Source organism: Callorhinchus milii, unplaced genomic scaffold (genome assembly GCF_018977255.1).
Source record: "Callorhinchus milii isolate IMCB2004 unplaced genomic scaffold, IMCB_Cmil_1.0 Scaffold10, whole genome shotgun sequence".
Taxonomy (NCBI): Eukaryota; Metazoa; Chordata; class Chondrichthyes; order Chimaeriformes; family Callorhinchidae; genus Callorhinchus; species Callorhinchus milii.
Window position 1 is genome coordinate 4,329,588 of NW_024704751.1, and position 26,272 is coordinate 4,355,859.

General features: G+C 42.1%; 1 protein-coding gene across 1 annotated transcript in view; it reads right to left on the reverse strand.

The window, feature by feature from the left end:
- Positions 1-26,272, reverse strand: part of vps53 (VPS53 subunit of GARP complex) — a 103,791-nt gene that overhangs the window by 26,125 nt on the left and 51,394 nt on the right. Inside the window, exons 13-18 of the mRNA XM_007900733.2 lie at positions 24,164-24,258; positions 16,208-16,450; positions 14,724-14,871; positions 8,900-8,982; positions 4,351-4,429; positions 3,342-3,490 (exon numbers count right to left, since the gene is read on the reverse strand). Coding sequence (XP_007898924.1) covers positions 3,342-3,490; positions 4,351-4,429; positions 8,900-8,982; positions 14,724-14,871; positions 16,208-16,450; positions 24,164-24,258 — 797 coding nt within the window. The remainder of the gene's footprint in view (positions 1-3,341; positions 3,491-4,350; positions 4,430-8,899; positions 8,983-14,723; positions 14,872-16,207; positions 16,451-24,163; positions 24,259-26,272) is intronic.

The window sequence follows — 26,272 nt, forward strand, 5'->3', positions numbered from 1 at the left end:
ATATGCAAAGAGCAAACTGTCTGAACGCATGTCTAAATCTGGAGCCCAGCTGCGAAAAACAAGACCACGTAAAGGACCAAAGCGGAGTAACTAACGGCTAGTACTGAATGGGACACTGGCAATAGGTAGGTAGGTGTCTGGCAGTGAGGTGAGCACACCAGGTTATGACAACAGCCACTTCCTGATAAACACATTGATCAAGTTAATCCTTAAACGTACTTAAAAGTACAGTATTCATCTTCAGAACCTGATTCTGTTTAGGCAAAGTAACATTACCTACAAGCGCAGAGGTACAGGAGAGAAATGCAAGGATTATTATCATTATCTGTATCAGGCTCTCCCCACCACCCAACGATGTGCAGCACGTCAATCGGACATCAGTAGGAAAACGCAACGCTTTTTGAAAAAAAAACTAGATTGCATTTACAGTGCACACAACATAACACGGAGCTGGCTGTGACTTTAAGGCTGTGATTCTATTGCAGGGTTTGGATAAAACATCACAATTTGCAAAAAAAAACTGACTGGGTAACTAAGTAAGCTTAAATTTGATTACTTTGGGGAAAAATATTTAATAACAACAACTTGCATTTATATAGCATCCATCACGCAGGATAGCGTCCCAGAGAGCTTATTCACTGGGCGGATATTTCCCTTACAACAGTTCAAAGGCTGGAATGGAAGCCGGTGTCTAAAGTTCAGCCATAGGTTTGAAGAAGTTCAAAAAAAATGAAAAGAACACAACTCAACAGCTGTAGCAGAGATTAGCGTTAGCATTGGTTGGGAAGTGCAAGGAGATAGGTGTTGTGCAGCAGGTTTACAGGCACAGAAAATACAACCAAATACAGCTGGTTCAGAAAAAGCACAAGAGAATCCGGATTGGAGGCAGACGAGGAAACATAAGACTCAACTACAGTCTGGCTGGTAGCTCGGCTTGTGCACAGATAAAAGGATAGGCTATTATATTCACAGCAGGTGGGAATAGCATTTGGTTCCTGGCTAGGGACCTCTGAAGGCAGGATTCACTCGGTTTTGTCATTAGAGCTACATAGCTGGAGTCCTGCTAAATGCACACACCGCTTCTTCAATGTAGAAGCTTTCGGTAATGTGCATTTGCATCAGCTTAAAGCACTCTGTGAGATGCCGTACAACGTGAAGGGCGCTATATAAATGCAAGTTGTTGTTGTAGCTTAGCCGGGCTGTTCAATAAATCCCAAATCAATGAATAGATTTCCCCTCCCCACCCCCCCCATTCAATTTCACTGAATGGGTAAGACTTGCGTATTCTTGCCATCAGGTGAACAGATTTCCGCAGTCCTATTTATTGCCAGATAGGATTGCTGCCAGGTGGCCACTTTTTTCTAAGATAAGAATTTTTTTTAAAAATAGTAATTTGATCACTCAACCCACGGCTGTTTGTGGGACACTGCTGTGCGCAACTGGCTGCCATGTTTCATTCACAAAATACACTGTCAATCCACTTTACAATATATTCTGTTAAATGCTTTAAGGTGTCTTAACGACGTGATAAGGCGCTAGATCAAATGTAAGGATTATTATTGTTATTATTGAATCCTCGTTTTCTCCTCCCCTCAAGGTGTTGAATTTCTTCTTTCAGCCTTGTGATAAAAACCTATTGAATTCCGCATTTTGGCTTGCGTTTACCAATTGAATTCCACACGGACTGCAAAGCAGAAAATAGGGCAAATACACGAGTTTGCAGCACGGCAGTTAGAGCCTGGCATACATCATTGTAGAACTCTGCTTCTGTAATGTTTGGCTTCTTTTTGTAAAAGGAGTCCATTTAACTCCAGTCACAGGAACTAAACGTCCAGCCGAGCCCCACCACTCAGGAATCGAAACGAGTTGCATTCTGAATCCAGGTGGTCATCTGGCTCAGAGCCAGAAGGATTGGTGGGTGGGGTGGGACGGTGAAAAGGAGTGGATTTTAGTCGCTGAGACTGAGGAATCCACCGAGCTGAATAATGGAGATCTCTTCATTTGCGCAGGTCATGTGAAATGAGTTTTATTCTGAACAGAGCGCACTGTATATACATGATACACAGGGGACAGTCTGGAATAACAAATACTTACAGATATGATGCAAGCAGTTCAAACCGAACTGGTGTACAGTCATAAAATTATTCAAATAGTGGCTGCTGTACAGCAGGCTGTTATAGCTCTTTCTTTGTGACTTTTAATACATCCCCAGAGAGTCTAGCTCTGGCTGGGGCTGTTCATTACCGACTAGATCTCACTGCACACAGATCAGCTTTTCACCTCTGAAACTTCTCTGCATTTCTACCTCGGTTGTTTGCCTTTTGGCAAGACTTTTGTCGCATTTTGCCCCCATCTTCACTGGATTAAAATCTGTCCGAGGTGATACGGCTCGGATTATTGATCCCATCTCGGAGGTTAACGCACAACTTTGTGAAACTGAGTCAATCAAAATTAACAATAATGTTTACGTTTGATTATTCCCATCAGCACTTCTCAAATGCTTTACTGTAAAGCACAGTGACTTTTGTATTTTATACCCAAATGTAGCAGCCTATTTTGCACAATGTCCCACAAACGGTCATGAAGTGAATGGCCAATTTTATCTGGGGGATTGTAGGCCTGGATACAGGGAGAAACTCCCTTCTCTTTTTTAAATACTGCCATAGGATCTTTAACATTCGCCCGAACAGGCAGATGGGACTTCGGTTTAGCTCCTCATTCGAAGGACATCACCTCTGAAAATGCAAGGCTACCCCAACACTGCACTAGAGTGTCAGCCTACACTATGTGAGCTCAAAGTCCCGATCTGGGGTTTGAATTCCCAACCTTCTTACTCAGAGTTGAGGGTGCTACCAACTGAGCCAGGTTGCCTCCTGAATTATCCACTTTTGTTTGGTCAAAGATCCAAACAAATGTTACCTCTGCGGCCTGCAACACTGTTAACGCGTTCCTTCCCGGGCACGCAGAGTGCGAATCGAAGAGAACTCCTGTACGCAATTGTCTGCCGCGCGATTGACCACATCTGAGAGTACGGTTTGCAGTTCTGGTTCCCATATTATAGAAAGGATATGGAGGCACTGGAGAAGGAGCGAAGGACATTTACAAGGATGATACCGGACCTGCGAGGCTATACCTATCAGGAAAGGCTGAACAAGCTAATGTTTTTTTTTGGTACATCATCTGTATTGAAGGGGTTTCTGTTTTAACATGCTCAAGAGAAGATCCTTGCGGTAAACAATAATAATAATAATCCTTGCGTTCGATACAAACGCCTTATCCCGTCTCCAAGGCGTCTAAAGTGCGAGGTGTGACCACTGAGAGCAAGAGGGCAATGCACTTACTTGACAAACTTGATGCAGAACTGGGTGAAGTACTTGCGGGTGGAGGCGAGGTTATCGCGGATGGTGGGCACGTTCTGTTTAACGTGGAGGATAATGGACGTGACGTACGGGCTCTGGTCCCCCACGTGCTCCACGTTCTGCCACGGCATCTGCAGCGCACACATTTCGACAGGTTAATCAGTCTGATAGTGACAGGGCTCGGAGATGCAGGAGAAATAACTGATGAGCGTCAGCTTCTTCTGAGACCTTAGGATCAAAAGACCGCGGGTGGGGTGGCGGGTGGAGAGAGGAGAGGAGAAGAAGGTGGGGGGGGGGATTTTATTGGTTCGTTTATAAAATGTTAAACACAACACAAGTTGCTATTTTTTTTTTTGATCGACATTTAAGTTTGACAGAATTTTGCAGAGCAAAAGAGTCGCAGGAAAACGAGAGAGAGGTTCCAACTCGTGTTGCGGCTTTAGCGCTAAAATCTGCTCCAGTTAAAATGGCGAGCTGCGTGGTTGTAGCTGGTTAAAACTCCAGCCGTGCCCCAACTCGTACCCTGGGGTCCCAGAGTGAGTCCCTCCATGGGGAGAGTGCGCATTCCAGTCCCGACCCAGGGAAATTTCTACCTGGAAGTGGCATACTGATGTGGAATTCTCAGTCTGCTTCAGATACTCTTTTCGGCACGGTGGTGGGTTTTTGTACATGTCGGACACTTGGCTGACCAAAAGTAATATCCTTTAAGGAGCAGTTCGCAGTCTTTCTATAATTATTCAGTCAGGGGAGGCTCAGCTGATATGGGGGAAGGAATGGAGGAATTTGCTAATAAATGGCAGGTTATAAGGACCTTGTTTAGAATTGTGGGACTACTGTCCAGCACCTGAGGAAGACAGAGACCAGCCACACTGGAACTTATGTTGGGGCCTTTTGAATGGCATATTATACGTTTCAAACCATCACAAGGAAACATTGGCTATTCCAAATTAAAGAGCACTTAAAGGGTTTAAGATCACAGCAAGGTACCTACTTTACTCATGGCTGTAAGTGCAGGGTCACAGGCTGCATCCAGGTCTTGAACTAAAAGCTGGATACTATTTGAAATCACACTGCAACACACGATGGGAAAACAGACATTAAATCCTGTTATGCAGAAAAAGAACAGTATACCTTGTGGAAATTAAACCAGTGTTTTAATATTCATTGCCTGAGATTCGACCTTTCTCCCTCTGTGTGGGGAAGCAATGCCTGACCTCTGCACGACAGAATGGAAACTCGCCTTGTGTGGAAATGTGGGCACAGACCCACATTCCCACCCAACCTTTAAAGGAACCCATGAGACCTCCAATGTGCCACAGTCCAATGCCTTCCTTAAAATAAGAACAGATTTTTAAGAGCCATTTGAAAATGTAGCCATCTGGGTATTTAAGGAATTCCTCCTGTTGAAATGAGAGCCTCTGGTACACTGGCCAGCTTCGATGCGCAGATGCAGAAAACATTTGTTTCAATACTTTTCAAAATTACTGTCAGAATTACATTCATCTTCGGCATTTATTTGATAATTCCCCGCATTCTCCAGGGCTGAGGAGGTTAACCAGTGATCCGATCCAGCTTCTCGGAATAATAAAATAACCATGGAGGATTGACACAGTAGACAAAGAACGAGTAAAGGGAACATAACCTTTAAATTTAAGCTGAAATGTCAGCCTCTGCATGAAGACTTTTTCTGGATTCACTTTTAAACGTGTTAAAAGGTAAAAGTGAATCCAGAAAAAGACTTCAGATACCAAGGATTTTGAGAACCTGGAATGTACGCCCGTGGAAGGCAAAAAAAAACAGAATCAAATGAGGTGTTTAAGAGGGAGACGGATTGGTATTTGGGAAGTCAGGGGAGAAATGGATATGGGGATACAGGAGGGAATTCAGGGTAGGGGAGCAGAAAGAAAAGGGATGATTGATTAACATATTTTATTTTGAAGTTATTTCAATTGTATAGTGTAAAGGAACCCCATATTTTATTAGGGATCAGACTCTAAAATAAAAAAGGATATAGAGATGGGGGGAGATTCAGGGAGGAGTTAGCAGGATCAAAGGATGGTAGGCTGAATGGTCTCCTATGCGATAACTCCTGTGATTCTAGAGACAAATATCAGATAGCTGGATTTTTTGGTAAGAAGCCATGGTACAATGAAAACTCATGTAGTTGCTAACCTTGTATCTTTACTGAACTCTACAGTGAGTAGATATGGTATAAGTATTGGATTGATGCCGAGACTGAATTTGAAGCTTTAGTTTCCACTCAGACCGAACTGAGCTGGTAGCGTTTGCAAGAGCTTACGCCAGATTTTGCATTCAAACCCACAAGGCTCTCCAGTCGGTCCAACCGGCAAGAGTTTGACGAAGCAGTGAGCCAAAAATGACATCCAAAAATATCCTTCACGACCTCATTGCATGAAAACGAGAACAGCCAAGCTGTTTCAGATGGCTGAAGGTTGAATTGGGAAAGTGTTATTTAAGAGGTTTAATAAGTAATGAAAAGGGCTCGTTAATTGGAGCCAAATTTTATGGGTGGAAAGCTGCAATCTTAGTGAAAATCAGTCACTTTTGATGCAGTGCTCTGCGGTACGCTACTGCCTTGCACTTCTGACTGTAATTATGTGCAGTCCCTGTTTTCTTGGCTGACCAAATAGAGGAAAATATTTTTGTATCTTTAACGTAACAACTGTGTACCACCCTCTTTCAAAAGACATTTGCGACCAAAACTATTTTGGCAGCCCTGGGAGACTTCATTAGATTGGCGCCATATGGTTTACTCCCCAAAGAGCAGTAGTGAGCAAAATTAACAATAACCCAGAAACCATACATAATTGAAATATTTTGGCACTCGGAGTTTTGCATCCAACCAAATGGTACAACAGTGCAGGAAATAGTTGTGGTTTTGCACCATCTTATTGTAATCCACAGTCTTTCCAGCCCGACTGAAATAGCTTGTGGCTTCATCACAAAGAATCTACAGAAGAACCCGGCACAAATAAGGCAGTGTGTAAAGTAGGACACTTTCTTTATAGGATCACGGTCTTCAAAGATGAAGAGGCAGAACAAACATGCAGCTCGTTTGGCTCAACGACATTTGCACGGAAGCAATGCCACAAACCACGGAAATTTACAGCTGAGAGATAGGCCAGTTGGCCCATCGTGTCAGTGCTAGCTCTGAGCAATCCTTTCAGCTCCATTTACCTGCCCCACCTCCACATCCCTGCCCTCCACCCCTCCTGACCCCAAATCCCAGTTCAGCTTGCCTTCACCTTCTTCTGTGACCCATTAGCACATCAGCTGGGTCCCAGACACACCTTTTCTCTCCTGAGCTACCTCTATACCCCCCTTTGCTTTGCATCATTAATACCTTTTTAATCCATCATCCCCTGTCCTTCCCCATTTTCTCCTTTGCATCTCTTGCCCTGCCTCCTCCTTTCTGTTGAAGCCTCTCCCTCCCAACATTCCCCCAGTTCTGACGAAGGGTCATGGACCAGAAACGTTGACCCACTTTCTTTTCTCCATAGATGCTGTCTGACCTGCTGAGTGTTCCCAGCGATCTCTGTTTTTGTTTCAGACAGTGAGCAAAGTCACGCTAAAACTTTAGCCTAAAGTGCAAAGGAGATTCACAAGGATGATCCCAGAACTGAGAGGTTATACCTATCAGGAAAGGCTGAGCATGCTTGGACTCTTTTCTCTTGAAAAGAGAAGGGTAAGGGTTGACCTGATAGAGATCTTTAAAATGATGAAAGGTTTTGATAGGGTAGACATAGGGAAGATTGTGGGGGAGACCAAAACCGGGGGCCATCAATATAAAATAGTCACAAATAGATCAAATAGGGAAGTTAGAAGAAATATCTTCACACAGAGAGTAGTGGGAATGAGGAACATGCTATCACAAGGAGTTGTATAGGCAAATAGCATAAATGTATTTAAGGGAAAGCTAGAAAGGTACATGAGGGAGAAAGGAATAGAAGGTTATGCTTGAAGGCTTAGTTAAGGAAAGGCAGGAGGAGGCTCATGTGGAGCATAAACACCGGCATAGACCAGTTGGGCTGAATGGCCTGTATCTGTGCTGTATATTCTAATGTATTATAATGTATATTGTCAGTTATAATTAGTGAGCAACTACAACGGGTAACTATATTCAGTGTTTAACAATATGAACATTAGTAATTTTTTTAATCCTTGAACATTAAAGACCATCCAATTCTTTTTGGTTTGGGCTTGGTGGGTTGGAGCTATATCTGTAGTTAAAGCCCCAATGCTGAGCCATGTAGGGAGGTCATACCGAAAATGGGGGTGATAAATAAGATAGCTAGTAGCTGATCTAAAAGGGAGATTAGGATGGACTTCTTTACACAAAGGGTGGCAAGAATTTGGAAGCTGTGTTTAATACATTAACGTATTTGAGTGGAAACTTAAGTCATACAATAGGGACAAGGGTATAGTGGGGTGTGGGGAGAGAAGATTAGGATGGGTAGAGGCTCATGTGAAGTAGAAGCAAGGACGAATTGGACTGAATGGCCCGTTTCCATGCTGTAAAGTCCTACATAATTCTATGCCTTTGGAATATTGGGGTCTTCCACTCAACTCCAAGAAGATGTAGTAAAACAGCAAGCAAGCTTTATTAGGCATTCTCGTGCTAGACACTTGTGGATGTTTCAAAAACAACAACTTGCATTTAAATAGCGCCCCTCACGCGGGGTAGCGTCCCAGAGCTTATAGAAGTTCCAGTTTTCAGCTAGTCAGCTCTGCAGACAGGAGGGCAGGCAGACAGCCACCAGCAAAATCTTTCAGTGGCCAAGGATTTCAGTTTTGTCATTAACAGTCAACAGTCTCGCTTCAATATGCATCAGTTCCGTTTGTGGAACAGTACATTCTTCTATGGAAAGATGCTTGGAAAAAGGCACTGCATGCAAAAGAAAAGCAAACTCTCGCTGTAAACAATTCCACTGTTCTATACTCTGGACATTCCTGTGGAAATAATTTTGAATATTTAGAAACACCGACTCAGAAAAAAATACATCCAAACATCAAATGGGAGGTGACTCTGTGGAAATGTTGATGCCCACATAGGGGCTTCTATGGAAACAGCAGAAGGATGTCAGAGTTTGCCTCTATGGAAATATAGCAGATCACTAACAAACTCTTGGAAAGATGTGTTCATACCCATATTAACGTGGTGTCCAAAGACGAATGTTTCTACAGGAGCTTTGGCACGCTGCCTTGTGTTAAACTGGGAGATTGAATAGGTGGCAGACAGCAGTACCTACAATTCATTTCCCACACAGCGAGCTCTCCATCTCAGTCCTGCCACCAGCCGAGGTGCAGGGTAGAGGCCAGTCATTTCCTCAAAGGAAGGGTGGAGTGAGAGAATATAAGAGCAAGCTACTGTACTTTGGAGCCAATCATGCATACTCCTCGTAAAAGGTAAAAGGTGTTTAATTACTCTTAGTTATCATGCAAATTGTGTTCCCCCACCACCTCCCCACCCAAAAGAATGGCTGATCAAATCAGTCAACATCCCTAATTCTTATACTCACGTGCTGAATGTGTCCATCTCCCCGGTCAGGTTAATTCTTTCCACCAGATTTACGTCCACCTTCTCTTTCAGTTTCTCTTCAAGCTTTCAGAGAAATTGTAAACGTCAATAACAACAGCAGCAGCAACAAATCACATTTACATAGCGTCTTTCACGTCGGGAGGATGTCCCAAGGCACTGGACAGTTAAGGATTTGCACCCAAGCTGGTAAACTTTACAGCAAAGTAAACTGCACAGGATACACAATGGAAAGCTCCAGAGCTTCTTTCTTGTGATAAGAACAAACTTGGTACATCCAATATTCCCAGTTGTACACCACAATCTACTCGCAATTTGCCTCACTCAAATTAGTGTCAAATAAATATTCTGTTAAAAGCAAAAATTATCTTTAAGTAAGGTTGAGATAACCGAAGTTTCCAAGCGGTTGATTTTTATAATCTCATACGTCTACTGTAGTTACTGTGGCACCATATCATTCTTTCTTTAAACTCTACTGCAGACATTTGCAGAAGTGTAACCTGAAATGCTTAGCAACATTTCTGCTGTACTCGTAACAGTTGCTGTTATTTTGATGCGCTCGATTCATGTGAGAAGTCTAAAAATACCAGACATTAATCCCTCGGTTTTAATCAGGGCGTCTGATCTGATCCAATCGGGCGGAATTAAGGCTCCATATTTCGAGAGTTTCCATTCCAATGTAGATTCCCCCCGTGGGATGCATGTGTCTTAACACTGGGTTCCACACAGTCTAGTCCATCTCAGAACCCACTGTGTAGCCATTGAAATCCTTCTGAACACTTTGCCTCACTCACTCCTGACACTCAAGCTGTGCCTGGATTGGAAATAGTGATTTATATTAAAATATATACAGGGTGACCAAAAAGTCATGATACCATTAAAATGTCTAATAAGTCTTAAAGAAATGATTTTTTTTAGATAAAAGGGTAATTATCACAACTTTTTGGTCACGCTGTCCATGCATATTAAATGAGTGAAACCCCTACAGAATGCACATTATAATTTTGATAGAAAATGGCAAGTTAAAGTGCCTTTTAGTGTACTGCAAGCAATGAAAACTGGCCACAACTATGCTGGGTTTTTAAGCGCAACCCTTCTGCTGAGGTCTAAAACGATATGAAGTGGGTGCAACTTGGAACCGCTTCGAAACAGTGGAATTCTATCCTTCGATCAGTTATGTGAAAGGTGTCAAACCACAGTTACAACTGTACAGATTTATGTCTTAACCACAGGTGCTTTTGAGCAAGCGAGATTTATGAAGTAAGAGCAGCTAGGGTGGTCCAAAAAAAAGTGCAAACAAAAAAAAAATCAAAAGTTCACAAAGCTTGTGCTTGAGGCAGAAGGCTCACCCCGACACCTATTAAAATAAAAGCTGTTATAAAAAAAATGATGATGAACTGAACACTTATCCTTACTTTCAACCCATTCAATACCTGCACTTGAAAAAAACACAAGTGTCGATGAAGTCAGTCACGGGACCTTTGGCAAGCGGGTGGAGTTGTAAGCTAACAGTCTGGAGGAGATGAATTAAGCCACATAGTTCGAACGAAACAAGTAGCTTAGATACTCAAAGTTATTGACCATCTCTTGGAGATATTGATTCAGTTAAGAACATAAGAACATAAGAAATTGGAGCAGGAGTAAGCCATTTGGCCCCTCGAGCCTGCCCCGTCATTTAATAAGATCACGGCTGATCTACTAACCTAATTCCATTTACCCGCTCTTTCCCCATATCCCTTAATCCCTTTAGATTTTAAAAATCTATCGATTTGTTCAAGGACTGAGCATCCACAGCCTTTTGGGGTACAGAATTCCATAAATTCACTACCCTCTGAGTGAAGAAATGTTTTCTCAACTCAGTTCTGATCTTTAATCCTGAGACTATGACCCCTAGTTTTAGATTCTCCAACTAGGGGAAACAGTCTCACACTAACTACCCTGTCAAGACCCTTAAGAATCTTATAGGCTTCTATAAGATCACCTCTAATTCTTCTATATTCTAGAGAATATAGGCCTAGTTTACTCAACCTCTCCTCATAGGTCAACCCCCTCATCCCAGGAAGTAACCTAGTGAACCTACATTGCACCCCCTCTAAGGCGAGTATGTCCTTTCTTAGATAAGGAGACCAAAACTGCACACAATATTACAGGTGTGGTCTCACCAAGGCCTTAAACAATTGCAGCAAGACTTCCCTACTCTTTGCAATAAATGCTAACATGCTATTGGCCTTCCTAATTGCTTGCTGTGCCTGCATACTAACTTTCTGCGATTGGTGTACAAGGACACCTAAATCCCTCTGAACACTAACGCTATCTAGTCTCTCCCCCTCTAGAAAATAATCTGCTTTTGTATTATTTCTACCTAGGTGAATAACTTCACACTTATACTCCACATTAACTTCACATTATACTCCATCTGCCACCTTCTTGCCCACTCATTTAACCTGTCTATATCCCTTTGCATCTTCCTTGTGTCCTTACAACTTACTTTCCCACCTAGCTTTGTATCGTCCGTGAATTTAGATAACATTAAGCTCTATTTCCTCATCTAAGTCATTGATGTAGACTGTAAACAGTTGAGGCCCAAGCAGTGATCCTTGCAGCACTCCACTAGTCACAACCTGCCAATCTGAGAAGGACCCGTTTATCCTACTTTGTTTTCTGCCCACCACTCTTCGATCCATGCTAATATACTACTCTTAATTCCATGAGCCCTAATCTTATGTAACAACCTTTTATGCAGCACCTGGTCGAATGCCTTCTGAAAATCCAAGTACAGTATATCCACTGGTTCTCCCCATCTAAGCTGCTAGTTACATCGTCATAAAACTCTAAAAGATTTGTTAAACATGATTTCCCTTTCATAAAGCCATGTTGACTCTGCTTATTCATATTATGACTTTCTAAGTGCCCCATGATGACGTCCCTAATTATAGACTCTAGAATATTCCCTACCACCGATGTCAGGCTAATTGGTCTATAATTCCCCTTTTTTTCTCTCCCACCCTTCTTAAATAGAGGTATTATGCTTGCAATCTTTCAATCAACGGGAACCGTTCCAGAATCCAGGGAATCCTGGAGGATCAAAAACAATGCATCCACTATCTTTGCAGCCACCTCTTTTAAAACCCTAGGATGCAGGCCATCAGGTCCAGGGGATTTATCAGTTTTTAGTCCCATAAATTTCTCTAGTACTATTGCTTTACTGATATTAATTTCTTTAAGTTCCTCACTAACATTAGTCTCTTGGTTCCCCACTATTTTTGGTAAGTTTTTAGTATCTTCCCACGTGAAGACAGAAGCAAAGCATTTGTTCAGTGACTCTGACATTTCTTTATTCCCCATTATAATTTCTCCTGTCTCTGCTTGTAAGGGACCCATATTTACTTTTGTTAATCTCTCTTTATGTACTTGTAAAAGCTTTTACAATCTGTCTTTATATCTCTAGCTAGTTTATTCATTTTCTCCCTCTTAATCAGTTTCTTGGTTATCCTTTTGCTGATCTCTAAATCCCTCCCAATCCTCAGGTTTACAGCTCTTTTTGGCAGTATTATAGCCCCTCTTTTAATTTTATATTTTCCTTAACTTCTCTAGTTAGCCACGGTTGAACCACTTTTTCCGTGGAATTTTTATTTCTCAAGGGAATATGCGTTCGCTGGGAATTATCTAATGTATCTTTGAATGTTTGCCATTGCTTGTCTACCATCATATCTTTTAATCTACTTTCCCAGTCTATTTTAGCCAAATCATCCCTCATAGCTGCAACGTTGGCTTTATTTAAGCTTAATACCGTTGTTTCGGACTTAACTACACCACTCTCAAACTTAATATTAAATTCCATCATGTTATGGTCACTCTGCCCTAGAGGAGCCTTAACTTCAAGATTGCTGATTAGCCCTGCTTCATTACATAATTACAAGATCTAGGATCGTCTGTTCCCTGGTTGGTTCCTCAGCATACTGTTCTAGAAAACTATCTCTAATGCATTCCATAAACTCATCCTCTAATTTACTTTTGCCAATTTGGTTTTTCCAGTCTATATGAAGATTAAAATCACCCACTATTATTGTATTACCCTTGTTACATGCTCCTCTAATTTCCTGATTATTACTCTGCCCAATACTGTAACTGCTGTTTGGGGTCTATAAACTGCTCCCACTCGTGTTTTCTGCCCCTTGTTTTTTTAGCTCCATCCATACCCACTCTACATCCTGATTTAAGATCCTTCCCCTCTAATGTTTTTATCTCATCCTTAATTAACAGGGCTACCCCCCACCTCCTCGTTTTCCATATTGCCTATTTTTCCTATACATCAGGTACCCTGGAATGTTTAGCTCCCAACCTTGGTCTCCCTGTAACCACGTCTCAGTAATGGCCACTAGATCATACCCGTTTATCTCTATTTGTGCCATTAATTCATCTATCTTGTTACGAATGCTTTGTGCATTCAGGTATAGCGCCTTTAATTTTAACTTTTTACTATTTCCCCTACTCATTAATGCCCTCCTTTCTTTGTTAAACTCTTTGTCCCTACTTGACACACTCTGTTCTTCATCTCCCAAATCGCTATGCTGCTCTGCAGCCTTGACTTTTCTTATTCGCTTTGCGAGTTTACATTTAACCCTCCCTCCCCGCATTTATTAGTTTAAAGCTCTATCTACCTCCCTAGTTATTTGTTTTGCCAGGACACTGGTCTCAGCCCGGTTTAAGTGGAGCCCATCCCAATCGAAGAGCTCCCTCTTTCCCCAATACTGGTGCCAGTGGCCCATAAAATGAAACCCCTGCTTCCCATACCACTCTTTCAGCCCAGCGTTTAACCCTTTAATCTGCTTATACCTGTACATATTTGCGCATGGCTCAGGTAGTAATCCCGAGATTATTACCTTAGAGGTTCTGTTTTTTAATTTCATCCCTAGCTCATTAAACTCCCTCATCAGATCATCATTACTGACTTACTGCCTAAGTCGTTGGTTCCTATGTGGATCTCATCAACTGGATCCTCCCCCTCCTACTCCAAGTTCTTCTCCAACCAAACAGAGACGTCCTTAACCCTGGCACCAGGAAGGCACCACAGCCTTCCGTGACTCCTGGTTGCGGCTGCAGAGAAGAGTGTCTGTCCTCCTGACTGCATCGTCCCCTATCACAACCACATTCCTTTTTGCTCCCCCCACTTGTGTGGCCTCCTGTACAGGGGAGCTGTGGTCAGTTTGCCCATCCTCCCTACAGGCTTCCTTGGCCACACAGGTTGCAAGTACCTCGTACCTTTTGGACAAGTTTAAAGCCTGAGGTCCCTCCACCACTCTCTCTGGGGTACCCTTACCTGTCTGACTGTCAGTCACGCCGTCCTATCCCTGACCACTGACAAGATCTGTACATCTACTGAGCCTCAGGGGAGTGACTAATTCTTGGTGCTTCCTCAGTGAAACCCTCAAATCTTGCGCCCAGTGAAACCCATGGAAAATCAGCCAGAGTATCCATTCCGGATTACGATCCAGTGACCACTGACTGCAAAAGTGAGGCTGGGATGCCCTCTGTGGTCACATAGCCTGCCAATATTTGGCCAATGTCTTTGGCTTACGTGTAAAGAACTGCCAATTGAGCGAGCTGCAATTTCTGGACCAGTCCACCAATAAGAGCATTCGGGTGAGGCACAGGAACATTATTTTTCGCAACAACAACAACAACAACGGCACAGTCTTTTCGTCTGGCCTCCCAACAACAAAGCAAAGTGATCTGGCACCAAATGTAATGTTCCGTAATGAATCGAGTGAATCAAAATAACAGCAACGGTTATGACGCTGGCTCACCTGCTGAGTGGTCGCCAAGCAGTACTCTGCTGTGCTGAGGATGCTACAAATGAGGCAGAGCTCTTCCACTGTGAACTTTGCCGCCTCTGATCCCTCCTTCTCTTTCAGCAGGCTGGAAATGGTCAGTCCTCCACTGCTGCTGGTGTTTCTGAAGGAAGAATAATTCAACCAAATTAAAGGCAAGCAAAGGAAAGGTTATTCGACAGATGCCCAGCGCGTTTTCTTCTCTCAACGCCACAACTCTTTGGATTTTCAGGAGAAAGTAAATGCTTAAGTCAAGGGTCGTGTCTGAAATATAATAGCTTCAGAGAGAGTTACAATGGTACTTGTAAGAGTTCTTTCTGGAGAAAAGAAAATCACCAAAGGCAGTCACTACAAGAGTAAGGACTCTACATTGAAAGACATTCATACCACATGTAAGTATATGATAAGTAAGAAAGAAATCGTGATTCAATGAGAAACTCGCTATATATTCAGGTTGTGAAATTAACAATAAACGACTAGAATTCGACTGACTATCTTCCTCAAGCATGAGGAAAGGACTGGCGTCCTCTTATCTCAAGCCTGCCACGATGTTGCTATACATGTGTTGGGATGTCTATAAAGAAAGCTACAAGTGAGCAACCTTCCCGTTTTGCCCACTATGTGGGACGGTATACTTGACTCCCTAGTTTCAGCCTCCCCACAGCAGAAACCAGAAGCTCGCTGTGTGGCAATCTGTGTTCAACCACTGACCACTTGTGTAACTCATCTTCCAGCTTCTGCATCAAGCACCAACAGGAGCGTGAATGAGACCATGTTGTTTGCAACAGTTGTTAACGAAGACAAGACGAATCAAGTGGCTTGTGGGGCATGGTTACCGCAGAATCAATTAGCAGCAGAGAGAGACTAGACTGCGTCTTGCACGCTCTTCTTCAAGGTATCAGCCTGGCTCGCTGGGTAGCCCTCTAGCCCACGAGTCACAGTGGGTTGTGACGACCATTTGAAAAGAGAAAGGAGGTTCACCAGACGCAATTAATCATTCTCATCACGGCTGGTTGTGCAATATTACTACTTATAAATTAGCTGTTGCGTTCGCCTATTATATACGCAGTCTTTACATGATAATCTTTGCATTTGATACACACAAAAAAACAAGTGGGCGAATTGCAGCAGCCAAATGCACACGGCAGTGCCCCACAAACTGTCGTGGATTGAACAACCAAATTATTATTTTTTTTGAAGGATTTATTACTGTGGGAAAAGCGATCTGCCAATCGACTAACAACCGGGTTCCTACTTACTGCTAGATAAACAGAGTGAGAAAACTTGCCCAACATTTCGCCCTGCCCAGGAATCGAACCCAGGTCTCTTGCTTGCAAGGCGATTGCTCTAGCCACTGAGCTACAGGACTCCATGATAAGGTACTACATCAAATGCAAGGATGGTGATCATCTTTATTATGATTATTATTAATATTTAAAGAGCCTTCATTTCACACTCACTTGGGCAGGTTTCCGGAGAGGATTTTCCAGGCATACTCCCGCAGGTACTTCTGGAATATGCTGGTTAGGGCTATCATTGGCTCCCCTGTGCTGAGCTGTGAGCACTGCACCATACACTTCTTATAGTAGACAAACAGGTCCGCACAGCTGGGAAGCACAGCTCCACCCTCTTCGGTGTTTGGCTTCGGAGGACCCTGTGCCTTGAAATCTGCCACAAACCGGTCAATCAATTCATTGAGGTTCCTGGCAGGAAAAGGAAAGGAAATAAAAAACGTTTGTTTAAAACTGAGATGGTTCGTGCACATTGGGAGATTTTTTTCTGATGGTTTTTCCTTCTAGCCAATTTTCTCCCCCTATCCTAATTTCTACTACGCTTTCATGCACATCTCACCCAAGCACATATCCCGTGTGCGAGACAAGATTCTAATTGCAAGGCAGTCAAGCGCAATCCTCCTCTCGTCAAGCCCCCACACATGTGCTTTCCAGTGATGGTGGTAAATAGCAAACAAGAGCAGAAGCCCTTGAAATCATGTGCCACAACAGCTGACATCAGCTAACTTGGTACAAAGCAGAGATCAAAACTGCAAGGCTTGGTTCCTCACTGAGTAAACTTGCCAAGCCATCGAGAATCCTTTCTACTTGTAATCGCTAACTGAGAAAACACTATTTAATAACCGTAAGCGCACTATAAACTACAGATGGGTATGATATTTCCCTAACACATAGCGATAACAAACCTGATATTGCTGTAGGTCAAATCCCAGTGATCTGGCATTTGCTATCCACTTATATGCTCCCTGCCAACAAAAATACTTCCCAAAGTATAGCATAAAAGATCACCCGCCACTAATTCCATGAAGTCAATCCAACCCTTCAATGTGTTACTGCCTTGTAACGCACTTCAACCCATATGTTTCGCATAGCTTTTAGTCTGAACTCAAATAACAGTCCACGCTTTACATCTGTTATTCCCCCTTCTCTCTCGTGCCCCTCTCTCCCCCCACCTTCCCCAATAAAAACAAGGTTAAGTCTTTCTGTTTCCAGTTAAATACTGATACACCAAAACCATACTTTCTTAGAAACCGGCCCTCCATTGATCTGGAAGGCAAGTGGCTGTTTAGATCATTTAAGTGATCTTGTGGGATAACTTGGAACAAGCCAGGTTCCAAAATCAATGGCAACTGCATTGTCAGCTCAATTCTAACCAGTTTGGCAAAGGCATCAGATGAAACAATGCCACCAATGGTTAGCAGTGGAAAATGAAGATGGAAAGAATAGCCTTTAAGAAAGGCTGTATTTCATATAAAATAAATATTCTCGCATCCAGCCATTTTGGCCCAGCTTCTTCACCTAAAATGATCCTCTTCACAAGTCTGAACTAGAACGCTACTGGCACAGCCCCTGGAATAGGAACTTCAACCAGTGAATCAAAAGAATCACCACAAATCACAGTAAATCTTGTGAAGCGCTTCAAGATGTCTCGATGACATGACAATTCGCCAAAGCAAATGCAAGGATCATGTGGAGTCTATCAGCGTATTGGTTAGAGCGCTCACTTCACAAGCAAGACGGCCCGGCTTCGATTCTGGTGTTGGGGGGGAAACCCTAGGCAAGATTCCTTACTCCACGCGCCTCTATTCCGTCTAGTAAGGAGGAACCTGGTTGTTAGTTGATTGGCGAATCACTTTTCAAAATATCAATAAATAATAATAATAATTTGGTCACTCAGTCCCATGACTGTTTGTGGGACGCTGCTGTGTGTAATTGGCTGCTGTGTTTCGCCCACAAAATATACAGTCAATTCGCTTTACAGTGTATCCTGTGAAGCGCTTTGAGACGTCTCGAAGACGTGATAAGGCACTATATCAAATGCAATGATTATTATTACTATAAATGAAAAGGGGCAAAGGCAGAAGCAGGGAGAAAAAGGGGAATACTTTCTTGCTCAAGTGTGCCTACCAGTGGATCAAACAAAGTCACTGGCAGTTCCAGATGGGCCAATATCGTATTATAATAATAATCCTTGAATTTGATATAGCGCCTTTTCGAGACGTCTCAAAGCACTGCACAGGATATACTGTAAAGTGAATTGACTGTATAATTTGTGGGAGAATCGCGGCAGCCAAATGCGCACAACGGCGTCCCACAAACAGTCGTGGATTGAGCGACCAAATTATTTTTATTTATTTTGAATGGAGGACGAAGCACTTCCGATCAAGCCTCTATCGATTATATTTGGAGCAGCAACGAATAGCGAATCAGATGTTGGAAGCCTTGGGATGTCTTGGGAGCTGCCAGTTGGAACTTAGAAAGATCAGATAAGGCCTTTTGGGGGGAAAAAATCCAGTATTTTTTTTATATAAAATGGGATGATACGGTTCATCTGGCACACAGATCATCCAAATGTTCGATTGCCTTTTAGAGAACACTCCACGGAGAAGAATGTCGCGAGCAGCTTAATATCCTGGAGCACCTGGCTGAAAAATACATTGCATATCTCTTTATTCTTTTTCAAATTATTAACTGGCTTCTGAAAACAAGGCACCATCATCGCCAGATCAATGAATGTGGATTTTGGAAGGTAATTCTTTAAATATATTCCGCCTTAGCTCTCGGCCTCTCTTCTCCCCTCCCTCCCTCCCACAGCTGCCCCCCCACCCGTCCTCCGCACTGAAACTGAAGAGCAGCAGGGAAGAGGATTGCTGCCAGATGAAGCTCTGTAAAGAATCATATTTCAGTGTCTAGCCTCAGAAAACAAGGTTGAGACGATGGCCAACATTGAGGCTTTGTTTTATATTGAAAAAAAATACTGCAATTCTTCTTTAAAATTTGGACACCGAAATGTGTTTTGCAGACCCAGCTTCAGACCCCGAGGCCCACCTCGGCATCCTCTGGGAAGGAATCCTTTAATGTCGCCGTCAGTGTTTCTCTCGGAGAGTGTCCTTTTTTTAAGAAAATGCCAGCCAGGAATAGGCCAGTGCAAATATGGAAGAATATGCACACGTCTCCATGGTGTAAAGTAATAATCCAAACTTCACTGCACAGTGGGAGTGGAGAGGAAAGAAAAAAAATCGATGCGAACTGCAGGGAGGTGTGCTTGAACCAGATGCAGGTGTTTGGCTTTGCTAAAATTGGTTCTATTTGCTTATTATTAGAATAATAATAATCCTTGCATTGGATATCGCGCCTCATCACGTCTTTGAGACGTCTCAAAGCGCTTCACAGAAAATACTGTGAAGTGAACTGACTGGATATTTTGTGGGCGAAACGCGGCAGCCAATTGCGCACAGCAGCGTTCCCACAAACAGTCATGGATTGAAGTGACCAACTTATTATTTTTTTGGAAGGAATTATTACCCCCGGAAAAGCGTATGGAGTAAGGAAACTTGCCCAACATTTCACCCTGCTGGGAATCGAACCCAGGTCTCTCGCTTGCGAGGCGAGCGCTCTAACCATTGAGCTATAAGTCTCCTGAGCTGAATTATTGCACCGAGATGGCTTTGTCTGCAGCCCGGCGTTTAAAACTGGGGCCTTTCTGCAATCTGAAATGTTGGCGTTTTGCCCAAGAGAAGGGAAACTAGGCACATATGCTCCAGGGGTGTCTGGCCACAGAACGTTTCTGAAAATAAGTCCCAGCTATTTCTGGGAGATATTCTCAAATGCACATTGCCAATTAAGCGCTAAATTGGTCATACATTGACTATTCCTCCAGAGGCCCATCTGCTACGTTTGGGTATAACTTGGCAAAGAGGATTGGTTTACAGGACTAAGTAAGGCACAGTTTTTCCGGATTTTATGACAATGGATAAATAAATACGCTGGTTGATGTGTCAAAAAAAACTAGACAATTGCTGGGCACAAGGGAGATTGAGCTGGTTGGAAAGTCAATGGGATCGCGGTGACTAGTGACTGCAATCGGGTTGCAGATTTCAAGCAACAGAATCAATAAGAACTGAAAACTGAGATCTATAAACAAGTAAATGTAAATGAGTGACTTCTATAACACGTCAACGGCTGGTAAATTAATGAGATAAGAATGATAAGGCAACGAAAACCGGATGGGAAATCGTGGGAAGGAAAGGTGGTGGGGAGGGGGAGAGAAACACAAAGCCAGGAAGTCCATCCTGTTATGCTTTTGCTAGTGAAAGTATAACATTAACCCTCAAATGACTGCAGAAGTATTTTTTCCACCAAAATAAACATAAAAATGGAACATGGTCTTTAACAATGCTCAAATTCTGTGAGTAAATATTTCTCTCTGCCACCAACTCCCCTCACCTCGCTCTCTTCCACTTTACTCCATGAAGCAAGCTCTTTGGGATTCCAGTTTTCTAACCGTACAGCTACATTATGACACATAATTCCCCATTATTTTTTGCAGATTGACAAAGTTTCCGTGCGAAAAGCTAGCAAATACATATGGATCTGCCTAAATCCACCAAACAGCTCACTAACTATTCAGCTCGATAATCTGCGTTATATGGGATATGATCATTTACTGTAAAGCGCAGAAATATTTTACCACAAAATTGGGCTCTCCTCCCCCAAAATATTTCTCTTTAACAAAAATTTACCTTAAAATATGAATCAGACTCCCGCACTACAAAAAACCCTGGTCTGTATTCAAAGGATACCATTATGAGTCTGTTCCTAATAATGCAGAGTGAGGTTCCTGTAATTTTCCCTTTTAATTTGTAACCATGTTTGAACTTGGATGTATTTCAACGCGTCTGGGTTTCTATTGAAACAAGCTGCGCAAGCCAGCTGGGAGAGTCTTCTGTTTATCTGTGTGTAAATCTCTGCCGCTCTTAATATGTCAATCTCTTTTGTGCTCAGTCTCCAGGCGAGGTTTTCGCTCTTTGCCCCTTGCTCCTCCGCTGTCGATAGGGCTCTCAAGCCTCGGCACCAGTTGTGATACACACATAACATGAAATAAACATTGCTGCGCATACATCATCTAACATAAACTGAGTAGACGTTTGGATTTACATCATGAGATGTAGCGAAGACGTACATAAAGCTTTAGCTCCACTCAAATTACTTGGTGTTGGGGGGTGGAACAAAAGTAAACAGGGTCTTTCTGGGATTGAACTGTCTCCAAGGTGGCATGCCAGGCTTTGATTTTATGCAGCATGCAGAAGATATAGCAGATACCCCCAACCCACTGTGAATTATGTAACGCAGTTTGTTGCATTGAGTTACAGGCTGTAACACAATCCGAAGGGGAGCTGCAATATCTGAATCTCTTGATTGTGTTACACCTTTTACATCGCTTCACATCTATCCATTATTCTCTGGGTTCCCCACCCTTGGGCCAAGCACTTAAACTTGAATGGCTGAAAAGCTACAATTACCATCTGTTGAACTTCTTGGCATCTTAATGTAATCAGGACATGCAGCGAACATTACTGTCGATTCTAGATCTCTCACTGCCAGTCATTTGCAACGGGGGGAATTGACTGCTTACGGATCAATTGCAACAACTATGAGAAATAGGATGCCTCAAAAACTCTAACGTGGAGCCCTAAATTGCTTGAAATCACAAGCAATTTGTTGTGTTAACAGCTATTTGACAGAAACTCACATGTTATAATTAAACATGTTATATATATATATATATTTTAAAATAGTATAGCGGTGGAATGTTAAATATGTGGAATAAAGTAAACGTGTGACACACACCATAGCGATTACAATTAATCACAATTTAAAACACCACATCCAACCCAACTTAATCCAAAACAGTTACCTAAATAGTCTTTACAAGTAGGAGTTAAGTGGTTAATGAAATCAAACTCAATATCAATGAGACTGTCTTCTTGAGTGCCTTTTCTAACCAAGCACACTTGATTCCAATAAAATATTTCAGCTATGTTTATTTTATATGGCTTTTTAAACAAAAATAGTCCACTTGATCTTTGTTGCAATTGCTCAACGTCTGCTCAAACTTCGCATAAAGTAATTAATCCAAAAATGTAACGTTTCATCGTGACAGCCCTAAAATAAGTCTTGCGTGCTTTCGCTTGTCCGTGCTTCCAGACACTTTTACAAGAGAATTTTATGGAAAAAATAGAATGTGGCATAACAGAGTATTCCTCTAAGCCCCAGAGCTTGTTAAACAGCAAGTGGCTGCCACGTTTCGCCCACAAAATACATTGTCAATCCGCTTTACCGTACATTCTGTGAAGTGCTTTGAGACTCTCAATGACGTGATAAGGCGCTACATCCAATGCAAAGATTATTATTATTAACAACTTTGGTCTCTGGCATTTAGTTCCTCCCACATGAAACAACTTCAAAATCACACTTTGTCATGGCAACACTTAAGCGAGTAGAAATCTATAATGGAGTGTAAAACAGGAAAACCACCTTGGGTGCCTAACAAAATATTTGATGCGTCTTAAAGTAACGTCTTTGAAGCTGGTGGGGTTACAGCTTTAAAAAAGCAGTTGGATCAACATTTGTGGATCAGTGACTGGGTTAAATTTCACCTCTAGGGTACGGTGTAGAATATAGGCATTACAGAAAATTGTCTTCACTGAGCTGTCTTTTCAATTCCCCAAATATTCCTTTTCTTCCACTGCAAGCTGTATAATTAAATGATTAGGATCACTATCATCTGTTATATTATTAGGTTATTCAATCCTCCCTTTCTTCATTATTGCGGAATAAAAAACCTTTTCTTCCTCGGTTAAAAATAACAAACTGTGCAGGTTAGACACCTGGGGAGATTTTTACTTGAAATTGCAAGTCACTGCTTGGCTTACTTATTGTATTTTGAGCACACGCAGGTTCAGTGAAGTGACAGTATCTACAACAATCTTGAGTAGCGCCTGTACTCTGTTCCAGCGAGAGGAACTTAACTCTGTATGAGCAGAGACCAACTATGAGAATCAGGAACCATGTAAACTGTGGACCTCGGACCCTAATACAAAGGGATCAGGTTTTCAACTTTTACATTCAAAGTGATCAATGTAAACTTCATCAAGGTTTGAACCTATTTTCTTGCTACTTGGTTCTCTGAATAATACTACTACTACTAATAATAATAATCCTTGCATTCCATATAGTGCCTTATCACATCTTCGAGACGTCTCAAAGCGCTTCACAAAATATACTGTAAGATATACTAAGGTGAAAGAGAGTGGATAAAGCACTAATCCAACCAGTTTCACTTGCCTATTGACCACTGAACACTCAGTTCCCAGTTTTTGTTGGGGGGTGTTTCATCCAGTTTAATTCAAGACACAACAGCTCTGCCCAATACAAATCTTAAAGTACACTGACAGCACCACCCTTGGTCAATCTATCAGAACGTGTGTCTGAGTGGTTCCCCCTTTACCACCAGCAAGTGTTCTCTCATTAACATAGTTCATGGCTAGGACGAGTGATATTCAACCATAAACCCAGGTCTCCTTGTTTGCTCTCCCAATATTGTTACTGTGCTCATACAATAAATACTGTGACAGCATTCAACTCAATGTCCTTTAACAGTCCATATTGCAACGCTCACTATAGAGTTTTGCAATTACTGGGCAGAGGCAATGTTGGATAGACCTACAGGGTTTCGAAACCTGGTCTGTGCTGAGTTTGCTGGTCTTGGATGGGGCTGCTTGGGAGACCAAATTGGTTCGACTTTCCCCAATGTTAATGAAGGACAAACCAGCCACGTTTTCTTCTCCAGTCTCTCTACAACGCCCCCTACTGGTCATGAGGCACGTGTGGCAGATAGGTGAGGAGAGGTCAGGTTGGGCTGTGTAATGGCCTACACATTAACAAGAGCCACTTTCCTGAGGGCAACCAGGGCCTGTGGAACCTCACTCCATAAACAAGGGGGCTGGGGAGCAGGAGAAAAGAGAAGTTTGCCAATGCGGAGGAAAAATTAGAAAGATAATTGTGCTTAAAATTTAAAAGAAAAAAAGATTTTTGCAAATACTAAATGAAAATGCGACTTACCTGTCCTGCGATTCAATGTAAACATAGAGATGTGGCTCAAAACATTTGGAGATGATACCGTGGAAGGGATTGTCAGGAGCCTTCGGTTTCTTTGGCTGGAAAGGAAAGCCATAACATTTAGTTACGCAAAACATTAAAAATACAGAAAGCCAAAGTTGCTTGAATCAAACCCTCTCATCTAAACACAATGGCAAAAGAAAGACAGAAGAGATTATGGAAATGTTTAGTGCATTAAATATCTTTTCAGTTTTCTATCTCTACTTTTATCTGTGCCTGTCGGATACATCTTTTGCCTGCGTCCAGCCGATTCAGTTGGTAGCACTCGTGTCTGAAGGTTGTAGGCTCAAACCCCATGTTGGGACTTTTTGAGCTAACCAGCATTGCCAGAGGTACAGCCCTTCGGATGGAGTAATTAAATCGAGGCCCTGTCTGCTTGTTCGGGAGATGTTAAAGTCCCATTACACCATTCAAAAAAAGAAGGGAGTTTCTTTTTCCCAGTGTCCTGACCAACAGGCCCCCAGATAAAATTGGTCATTACCTCATGGTAGTTTGTAGGACATAAGTTGGGTGCAAATTAGCTGCCTCATTCACGTGAAAATACACTCTGTGAAACACTTTAAGGCATTTTAACAACATAATAAGGCACGCTATCAAATGCAAGGATTATTAGTATTTGCTATTATCTTCTTTTCACTTTACATTTCTTGTAAAAAAAAATGTGGTCGTAAACATCTTGCTGCCTCTGTGGAGTAATTTGTGTATAGCTTGGCGTAACTGTTGCTCTTTTATGCACATTACAAGCTCCAACTATAAAGAGCTACATAAAAAAATGTGCTTTTTACCTAGCAGTTAAATGTTTTTCTATGCGATATATTGCCTCCTGAGCCATGATAGTAGTCTGCAGATATAACTTCTTCCCTAATAATATTAGGCCCCATGAACAAAATCATTATCAATGGAGACTTATAATATTATGATGCTTTATTACCATGAAGCTATTTACTAAACTATAATCAGATGTGAAACTGTACAACTGTCTAGCGTACATATTATGTAATATTCTAGCTAAATGCAAATAATTGTCTTATAACTAAGGTCAGTGTGGACCTGATGAATCACAAGTCGGCCATTGTTTTGCGCTTTAAAAAAGAAAATTAATTAAAAATAATCGTCGACATTGTCCAAGAAAAATCAGGAAAAGGAAATCCATCAAAGCCTGGATGTAACTGAGCCATTAAACGGTCTTTATAGTTCATAATTCAAAGGTCAGCAAAACACCGCAGAAAAGTAATCTCCACTCTCAAGACAAAGCTGAAACTTCTTCATAAAGTAGATTCCTCTTAGTAAGTTCTCATATACTTTCGATCAATACTCTGGTCCTCTAAATTCAGGTAAAGCCAGTCATTAGTGGCATCTTGAAATTGGCAATTTGGCACCTTTGTGGTGAACGGGCAAGATCAAAGCTTGTCCTGTGTTAGACTTGGCTTTTACTTACACAGTCACAACACAATGTTCAGCCAGTGTAGAACTGTGTATGTGAGCTTATTCAGCTAAGGTGCAAAGGGGAGTACAAGGAGTTTGTTAAAAAGTCCACACTAATATTTTTCCAGTGCAAACTTGGCAGTTTAAAATGGTCTCCAACCACATGTGATGGATATGTGTTTGCCCAGCTCTGAAACGGCTTTTTCAATACGATCCTTTACAAACCACATAGTCCTGCCTGAAGAGTGAAGCTTTGCATCTTGCTTAGCCCCTTACTCTACCTATTAACCACATGGACTCCCTAGAGTATAGAACCCCAAGATGCTAGAACATACAGAGTTCAATGTTGCATCAGTTCTCCAGTTGGAGATTGACCAACTACAGTCATGGATTTGAGCCAAGCAAAGGATTAGTGGCTTTCAATTCAGTGAAATACAATTCCTGTAGAAAAGTTTATTGTTCAGGGTGTAGCTGAAGTGACTTGCATCAGTTCTCTGACAACTTTCTCATGCCTGGAGCTAATAAACAAGCGTTATTGTAGAGCTTTGAGACTTTCGGGTTTTATTGGTGCAGTAAATTCGGTGCAGGCTTTGGCTATTAGTAAATCCTTTGAAAGTAAGGGCAGTC